General features: G+C 47.0%; 1 protein-coding gene across 1 annotated transcript in view; it reads right to left on the reverse strand.

Moving 5' to 3' along the window:
• Positions 1–5,054: 5,054 nt before the first annotated feature.
• CREG1 (cellular repressor of E1A stimulated genes 1) overlaps positions 5,055–9,954 on the reverse strand; it is a 5,137-nt gene continuing 237 nt past the window's right edge. The window contains exons 2-4 of the mRNA XM_029935081.1: positions 9,695–9,954; positions 6,344–6,463; positions 5,055–5,243 (exon numbers count right to left, since the gene is read on the reverse strand). The exon at positions 9,695–9,954 is cut by the window's right edge and continues 26 nt beyond it. Of these exons, the coding sequence (XP_029790941.1) occupies positions 5,055–5,243; positions 6,344–6,463; positions 9,695–9,954 (569 nt within the window). The remainder of the gene's footprint in view (positions 5,244–6,343; positions 6,464–9,694) is intronic.

Genomic DNA, 9,954 nt, shown 5'->3' on the forward strand with positions numbered 1-9,954 from the left:
TAATTATTTTGAGTAAAAATCCTATTTTATCAAGTTTAGTAGGAATCATTTTTCATAATCAGAAGCTATTTGCTGGATTTTAGGTAAGTTCGTTTTGTAGTTTTCAAACATAATGACTCATATCCAACTTCCTTCCTCTTAGCGAACAATTCAGCAGCTTGATTCCTGACACACTTTACAAGGGGCCTTACAGCATCTTCAGAAAGCATGTATGTAGGCAATAAAAGCAAATGGTTTCTTCTTTTCTAAAGAAATGTGATTTCAAAAAAAATTTTTAATGCTTGTTTATTTTTGAAAGAGTGACAGAGCGAGAGTGGGGGAGAGGCAGAGAGATAGGGAGACACAGAATCCAAAGCAGGCACCAGGCTCTGAGCTGTCAGCACAGAGCCTGACACAGGGTTTGAACTCATGAACTGCGAGATCATGACCCGAGCCGAAGTCAGACGCTCAACCGACTGAGCCACCCAGGCGCCCCTGAAGAAATGTGATTTTAAGTCATGTTACCATCTCCCCAGTGACCCGATTTAGGTAGCAACATGGGAGCCGCTTGAAGATTCTGAGCAGCCGAGGAAGCTGGAGGCCTCTGCTGAGAGCCACAGTATTTAACGAGCCACAGAGCTCACTTGGCAGCAGCGGGTTCGGGACCGGGCTTAAGCGGGTCGGTGCCCAGGAAACTTACAAAAGAAAGAAACGACTTACACAAAATTCCCTTCATCCTTCTCCTTTCTTCTGCAAGCCCATTTGGGGGCAAAAATTAAAATAAGATCATGTGTACATGAGTGTAGGTGTGTGTTTTGAGCAGAGGACACAGAATATACAGGGTCCACGTAGGGGGGAAATGAAATTCAGAAAAAGTTTTAGGAAACTCTCTTGTTCTAGGTCATTATCACTTTAGATTGGAACAGTGGGAAAAAAGTCTTTTATAAGGAAGGGTTTTGCCCTATGCTGGATCAGTACCACCCATCAGGACTGTCAGACACAAAGGGACCACGAAAACGAAGGTCCACTTATGGCTCACCACGGTCTGGCTTGGCCACATACTTGTGGCACGCGGTGACACGGGCCAGCCCTGCCAGATGGGTGTGGACAGAGCTGGCACAGCCGTGGTGGGCAGGGCCCTCTCCCCAGCCCAGGGGCTTCTGGGAAGCACCCAAGCATCTTGCGTACCTTCAAATGCAAATGGGCAATCTGAACCAGGCACCCGTCCCTCTTCAAGGAGCCCCGTTGGAAAACTATTTGGAATTGACAGAACAAAGCTTCTGGGATCATAACGAAGGACACACCTCTATGAAAATGGCTTCAAAATTCAGGGGGGAAAAAAAGAAAAGATCCAGCAACCACATCCACCAAGAAATCCAGGAATAGTCCGGCTCTATTTTGTAAGCAGGCAAGCAAGCCAATCAGCATGTGAGCCTGGGAAACGCTCCACAGGGATACATTAAGCCCCTCACGTCTGTATGGGCATCCTAAGCAACCTGCCGGGTGCTGCTAACTTCCCGTATTCTGCTTCACCTAGAGACGGGAAAAGAGAGGAAGAATTAGTAGTTCGTTAAACCGAGTTGACAGATCTTACAAGTTGATCACTCTAGGGAATGACGAGAGAAACTCCTGATCCAGAAGGCTAAGGTTTGGAGCTAACTGTAGCCCTGCAGGTACGGAAGAGCCGCCTGGGCTTGCTCCGGAGTTCTGGTATCAGCAGGGGTAGGGTCAGGCTCTGGGATCACTGGCCATCACCATTGCCTCTGGGCACGATGCCATCACACTCCAGTAAGCGCTGCCGGGATAATCCACAGATGAGAAGCTACCAAGAACACCGACAGCTCATTTATTTTTATTTATTTTTAATTTTTTTAATGTTTTATTTATTTTTCAGAGAGAGAGAGAGAGCGTGAGCAGCAGAGGGTCAGAGAGAGAGGGAGACAGAATCTGAAGATAGGCTCCAGGCTCTGAGTTAGCTGTCAGCACAGAGCCTGACGCGGGGCTCGAACCCACAAACCATGAGATCATGACCTGAGCCGAAGCTGGGATACTTAACCGACTGAGCCACCCAGGGTGCCTCCAGCCCCCAAGAGCTCATTTAAATGACAAAAAAAAAGCAACTGAGGGCAGAAGGGACCCTGACCTTTAGAGCAAGAGAGCAGGAATCAGCCAAGTGTCCCACGACACTGAGTTTGGCCAGGGAGGTGACCTAGACCCCCTTTCCTGCTGCAGACTGACTACGGCTCCCAGGAAACCACATCCGGGTGAGGGAAACAAGGTAAGATGGCAGCTTACAGCCTCCTATGCCCTGTGCCTGTCCTGGGGAACCTTCAGGAAGCCTGGCGTGAGCACCCTGCAGCTCAGGCTCAACAGTGAATACTCATGAGAACTGCCCACTCAGGGATGCCCACAGATGCGCCGCATGAGCATGGAACCTTCCAGTCCACATGCACATCTGCTTGTGGTGGTCTGGACCCAATGGTCCGATGAGCCACACCGGATTCAGCCAGCCCCACCTTAGCCCTACTAAGCGGCACTTGTACTAAAGCTTCCTCAGGACTCCACCTGAGTACAACAGACTTCAGATGCAGAGGCTTTAGGGCATTGGGAGAAGTAACATCTTCAAAACCAAGCTGGGCAGGCTGGCCCAGATGGCTGCCATTCGGTAAAGCTCCAGAAAGCCTCGAGGCCCCTGGAAGTGGGTCTCTCAGGAGGTGCAGGCTCTCGGCCCTTACAGACATCACCCTCTCCGGGGCTACTGGCAAACCAGGTGGGTAGGACGGTGAGGGGCCCACTCCCGGACTCTGAAACGGACAGTCAGTAGTCAGACGTGTCCCAAAAGGTTTAAGGCCCCTAGGATTCGGGTGCTCTGCCTCAGAAGGGGTCAGGCCCCGGTCCAGCCTTTGGTCCTCCTCTCCAAATGGGGAGATGCCCCCTCTTATATCTGAGCTACAGAAAAGGCCCACTAGTCTGTGTAATAAAATGGGAATCTCAAGTTTATCTACTTTACTCACTTATACAACATGGAGACTCAGGGGCAAGCACGTATTTATTTTGTTATTAGAGCAAGCACTGCCCTTAGGCACATTATTTATACAAAAATAACGGTTCATGAGAGATTGTCACGTCTTATAAAAGTAAACTTTAACCTCGCAGAGTGGGCCTGTCATCTTACTGGCCACCCTCGTGGATAAGTCACCACCCTGTAATGATGCTGAAATTGTCGCATCCATATTCCTAGAAAGTCAGGTGGCTTTGCCGGGCCAAAAGAGAATCACTGGCCTGTGCCTCTTCCCCCGCATACACGGATGCAAAATAAACACCACCACCACTGGATTCTTTACTCAAACAAAGGAGCTGAAAATCTGGCTCAAAGCATCAGCCTGACAAGTGGTCAATGTTTACTAAACACCTGTTCTGCGCCATGCGCTGTTTGGGATTGACTGATTGGCTGATCGATTGATTAAATAAATAAAGCCTGAGCTTTGCTGTGAAGAAATTTACAATGGCAACGGAAGTCAACACTCCAATGCGGAACTGTCTACAATACAGTAAGAGACAAAATCAAGAAACGCAGAGGACGACCATGACCTACAGGTCTAATTTAGCCTCATCACTCTCATCTCTGCAAACAGCAGCCAGTCATTACAGCACAAGTGCATCATATGCTCTCCACCTTCCAGACACGGAGAAACACTACCGAGGGTCTGGGGGTAGAAAACAGGAAGTGCATGGCAGCCAGTATAGGCCCCCCCGCCCCTCAGGGCGCTGTCACTGCTGCCATGATCACTGGCCATTGGGCTCTGAGGATGTCAGCTATGCCAGTGACCCATGTTAGCCGGGAAAGGGCCCGGTCCTCTGTATTCCTTCCTTTGAAGCCTGACCTAATTTCAAAGGCTCTGATCACACCCTTTTGTCCTGTTCTTTTCCCATCTTCAGGCTACTTTCTTCTTTGTTCTCTTGAGGGGGCCTCTGGGTGTCAACCTCCCCAAGTCCAACTGTCCACTTCCTGGTGCGTGTCCCACACGGCCCCCCAGCATTCACAGCACTGGGGCTCATGGGCACGGGCCGCATGCTCAGACTCAGATGTGGCCCATTCATAGTCCAGAAGTCCCAAAGTCTGGTTCTCATGGGAAAATGCCATCATGGGCCAGAACCGGTCTCCAGCCAGGCCCCAAAGCATAGTCTGAAAACAAGGTCTCAGGTGCGCCTGGGTGGCTTAGTCAGTTGACTGTCTGACTTTGGCTCAGGCCATGATCTCACAGTTTGTGGGTCTGAGCCCAGCATCGGGCTCTGCACTGACAGCTTAGAGCCTGGAGCCTGCTTCAGATTCTGTGTCTCCCTCTCCCTCTGCCTATCCCCCACTTGTGATTTCTTTTTCTCTCTATTTTCTCTCTCTCTCTCCCAAAAATAAATAAAAAACATTAAAAACAAAAAACAAAAATCCCCCCAAGGTCTCAACCTGCAGAGTTCAGGTCTCTGAACTTGGAAAAAAGATGTTTTCGTTTTCATTAACCCCGACCTGTAATTTATCATTTCCTTCAGTGATGAATGCAAGCAATAAACACCAGTGGTAAGAGCATTATCTGTGACTGTCACTAACAGAAATAATCACAGATACTTTCACATCATGTTAGAGCTGTCACAAATGCCTTCAAATAATTCAGCCCTCACTACTCAGAAAGTAATGTTACAGAATCACTACTAAATTTTATTTTACTATGTTCACTAGAAAGTCAACATATTATACTATACCAAACATTTTAAAAATATTTTATAAATGCCTTTCAATACATTACATTATATTCATATAATGTATGAATTTATAATATTTTTACAAATGTATTTCAATACATTCAATACATTATATTCAATACAATATAGCTGGTGTCCATTGTATTTCCTATGTATTTTATACTCCTAAAAAATATTATTCTGAGGGGGGTTCACAGGCTTTTCCAGCTGGCCAAAGGGGCCTCCTGGGATAAGAAACAGTTAAGAGTTCTCTAGCTTTAAAAGATTCAGGGCCACAAATAAAAGTTGCAATGTTAGAAAGAAGAAAGATGCGTAAATACTTACTGAAATGTGACATTATAATACTCCTCGGGTGTCACTATCTTGGGTCCACCGAAGTAATCCAGGACCCAGATGTTGGTTATATTCAACTTCGCAAAGAACCAATTGTGGCTGGAAGGCCAGGTTTTCATCTCAGGATGTCGGACAAACAGCGACTGCTTGGCAAAGTCCATTTCGGTTTCATTCACCTACAGGACACGTGTGAAGTAAATGACTGACAGAAGCAGCCCTGTTAAGGATGTGTGATTCTTCTACAACTCCTAAAGCGTTTTAGTTATAAACCCTGATCTCCAACTTAAGAGATCAAGGGAAAACAAAGCACACATGCAGAAAAGCAGAAACCAACAGAGTCCAGATGTTGGCGGGAAAGGATTTACTCAAGGGGAGACCCATCGTGAGCACCTGCTTCCACACAGCAAAATGTTAGGGAGCCTGTGCCGTAGAATGTCAGCACATGTACCTCAGGACAAGCCCACCTGAAACACGGAGACACAAATTCACAAAATATAAAAGTGTTTCGAAGAAGCACAGTGGACTGCAAGGGCATCTGCCACCTCTCCTTTCTCCAGTGACCTGCAGCCACAGAGATGCGTCCACACGGGATTTCCAGACCATAAACCAAACTTGTCTTGGGTAATCATGACTGACAATGTCAAAAAGTACATGTGCTGGTGTGGCAATCAGATCAGCGCTAGGACACCTTACCCTGTGCCCTGCAGTAATCACCCCCTGTGCAAACCTGCATCTAGGGTCTGGTAATGGACACCCCTCTTGTAGCTCACTTCGTACGCTCTCTGCCTTAAGCCACTGTGAAAATATGGAGATAAGGAACCCACGCATGGGCAATGTGTGTGGCGAACAGCATGGCCAGGGGCAGAGAGCTTTGGTTGAGGAATGAACAACTGCTCCTTCTGGCTTCAAACAATAGTTCGCTTTCCACATAAATACCTTATTGAACACCTACATGAAATGAACTGATTTAAGCCTTTCATTTTCATGAAATTACATATTATCTCAATCACAAATCATTTTATTCTTAAAATATCTCCTTGCATTTTTAATAGATGGTGCTCTTTTTATTTATGTATTTTGAGAGACAGAGAGCGCATGCATGCAGGAGCAGGGCAGGGGCAGAGAGAGAAGAAGAGAAAGAATCCCAAGCAGGCTCCATCCTACGATGGGGGCTCGATCTCATGACTGCGAGATCACAACCTGAGCCGATATCAAGAATCGGACACTTAACTGACTGAGCCACTCAGGCGCCCTTCTAAAAACCATAACCACTTACCTTGGTAACAGTCCCTGACAGCATTATGTGAGCACAGAGGGGACTCTGGGGATCAAATCCCTGCTTCCTGCAGAAGTTAGTCTGTGCCAAAGACATGGTCAGAGTAGCATGTGGATTCTCCTGCAGAGAGAAAATAAAGGTCCTCCCACATGAAATGCTGTCTCTGGAGATGTAATAAATTTCACAAGTTATATACACACTGTCCCTAGAGTTGAGCACTCTCCCATGAAACAATGAGTTGTAACTGACCACTTGAGAAAATTACTTGTTGGGTAGAGACTGATCTTGACGTTCCCTCCCAAAAAGCAGGGGATAGCATTTCAGATTTAAAATGAACCAACTCAGCAAGAATTATTTTAACACTCTTTTTTCCTAAGCTTTTAATCTGCTTCATATTCACCAGAAAAATTATAATTACAGTGTCACCCAAATTCAAGGCTGGTCTAGAGCTTTCATTGAAAGATCTAAAGGTTTAGACTCTAACGTGAAACTAGTGCATAAAAATACCACAGTTGTTCAGCTAGCTAACTGTACAATTTAAGCAAAAAAAGTAGCTGAATCATGTTTTTTGGTTATCTTATGCTAGCAGAAATTGTCATGTGATTTCAAAACTGGAGAAGTTGTTCATTCCTGTCTTAGCAATAAGAGAACACTCAGACTCGAAAAGTGAAGCAAGCAAACTTCTCCACTCTTTCTTATTCAGAAAACAGCTTCATGAAAGACACTGCTGACAGATTACAATGAAATTCACACATTGCATTCAGTGTTTTAAACAGCTCGTGTGGAAAATTCTGCCAACTCATGGTGACCCATCACAACAATGGGTATAATGGGAACTCCTTGAAATCATCTAGCTGAACGTTCACGGTCTATACACTATTAGGCAAGTCACCATGGGAGACCCCCCCAAAAAAAATCCTTTCTCTGTGACTTTATAATTGGGTTGAAAGTCAGACAGAAACAAAACTTAAATAATGACACAGAAGAGATCAGAAAGCAGTATATAACTAATTGTCAAGTGAACGGTACAGTTTTGGGTAAGGAGATGCCAATGTAGCCCGGAGTGGATATGGACACTACAGGGAACCTTATAAGATTTTCAAAATCAGGACAGAAGTGGGATGATGTATTAAATGTAAAGGGCATTTCAGAAACAGAACTGGGAAAATGTGGAATATGACTATAATGAGAAACCCCATCTGCCTGAAAGAGAGGCTTTGGGGGGATGGGGGCTGGGGGGCTCAACTCCAGCTGAAGAGTCAGAATTGTGTTCTGTAGGCCAGTGTCTGTCTGTGCTTTCCAAGAACCACCTGCCTGGAGAGTCTGTTAAAATGCTGATTTCTGGGCTCCAGTCCCAGCTCTGGTGTTTGTATTCTTAACAAACATCCCAAGTGAATCATATGCAGCTCTAGGCAGCCAGATGTTGTTAAAGGTTTCTGGGCAGAGGGAAATGCTGAGTGGCATTTTGTGCATGTAATCTGGTGGGCATGGTGACAGGGAGAAGACAGAAGTCAGAGTAGGAGGAAAAGGAGAAAATAGGACCGAACTGCACTGGTTAACTGATGGAATCAGAGTCAGGCTAATTCTGATGTGGCCACACCTTTTCACTGACATCACGGATACCTGAAATCCTGGATAGGTTTCTTACACTGTCCCTCTAGACACATCAAAGACCTGGGCTGGGGTTCTACCTGGCAGCCATTAGTGGCTGGTCACAGGAGAGTCCCTGCACCTCTTCATTTTCCTCCTGCCTGCAAGGCAGATGACCGAATCAGCACGAGTTCAAATAGGATCGTGGGTAGTAGTTGTTCTCCATCCCCTCTCCCTCCTTAGAAGCATTAGGGAGGGATTGGGGACTTGTTTTTTAATAAAATACCTTGGCACTGTATTTTTAAAAGTCTTTCCAGATGACTGTGTTTGCAGCCAAGGTTGAGGGTCACTGATTGATGGAATGAGCTTCCTTTGGGCAAATGCCTAAGAGGGTGGAGGGGGCTGGGAGTAAGGAAAGGGTGAACACAGGTGTAGGTGCCCTTAAAGGAGGAAGCTGTTTCTGGTTTTGCTCAAAGAATTCAAGCCCTCAGGACCACAGATCTTCCAGGAAGTTAAAAATCCAGATGTGTAACTGAAACCTCAATTTTCAAATGTTGGTAACTACAATAGTCTCCTCCCCTTACCCAAGGGGGTTACAATGCAAGACCCCTAGTGAATGCCTGGATAGTACCAAACCTCATATATACTGTTTTTTTCCTACACACACACACACACACACACACCCGTGATACGTTCAATTTATAAATCAGTCATAGTAAGAGATTAGCAACAATAATAATAGAAAGAACCAACTATACTGTAATAAAAGTTATGTGGATGTGTTCTCTCCAGATATCTTCTTGTTCTGTACTCACTCCTGATGATGATGATGATGATGATGAGAGATGATCAAATGCTCACATGATGAGATGACAGGGGGTGGCTTTAGAAACCTAGCACTGGGCTACTACGGACTATAAGACAAGAACTCAAAAGGAGGATCATCTGCTTCTAGAATACAGGTGACTTCGGGTAGCTGAGACACTGAAGTAAAACCAGGGAAAACGGGGGACTGCTGTAGTTCAAATTTGTTAAAAACCAAACAGAACTCAGTGGACCAAAGAAAACTGGTCTGTGGGACATAGGCAGCTCTGTGCCACCATTCTGGGTCCTGTATTTTGATGGCACACAGACCTGGCATAAAATTCCAGTTGGGCTACAGACTTTGGGCAAGTTAGTTAACCTGTCTATGCCTCAGGTCCTTCATCTGAAGCCCAGTGCTGGACTCATTGTGCTGTACAACTATCACACCACTCTCGGGAGAGCAGAGATCCAACAGAGAGTTGTAAACCTGGCCCTGCCACAAAAGGTGGGCAAAGCGTGAACACACAGACCTAACTCCGTTCTGCTCCTGACCAGAGAAGGTCTTATGCACAGGAGGCCTTTATAAAGACTGCATTAATCACGCACGATGTTGTGTATTAGCTTCTTGCTGCTGAAAGGAAAATTCTTAATTCAGAAGGAAGGGCAAGCCCTGTAGGACTTTTAATAACACGCGCAGCTGTGCCCCAGGACAAGCCAGGGTGCGAAGTCCTCCAGGTAGGTACTGGCAAAGAATTCACCCCAGAAGCGGGGGCGTACGTGACATTCCCGGCACTGAGTTGCCCAACAGTGAGAATGCTGCAAAGCCCGCCCGGCCAGCGCTGGAGGGAACAGGCAAGGCCGTGGGCCGCCAGAAAATTCTTCCTTCTAGTTGCCCCGCCCTCCGTCCCGGGCAGAATTTCGACCACAGAAAGACTGGCCCTGCGGCCGCCCGCTCACCTGCAGGTTGCCCACCGACTGCTGCAGCGGGCTCAGGTAGAAGTAGGGCACGCCGCTGCCTGCGCCCGGCGGCCCGTCGCTGAGCGAGAGGACGTCGGCAAAGGCCCAGCCGCGCACCGCCTGGTCCGTGGAGAGGGTGGCCAAAGCGCCCCAGTCGCAGACGTGCGTCACGAAGCGGGCCACACGCGCCGCGTCCTCGCGCGGCGGCAGCGGCGGCACCAGCGCGGTGGCATCCCAGTCCCCGTGACCCTGGCCGCCCC

The sequence above is a fragment of the Suricata suricatta genome, chromosome 3 (genome assembly GCF_006229205.1).
Source record: "Suricata suricatta isolate VVHF042 chromosome 3, meerkat_22Aug2017_6uvM2_HiC, whole genome shotgun sequence".
Classification (NCBI taxonomy): Eukaryota; Metazoa; Chordata; class Mammalia; order Carnivora; family Herpestidae; genus Suricata; species Suricata suricatta.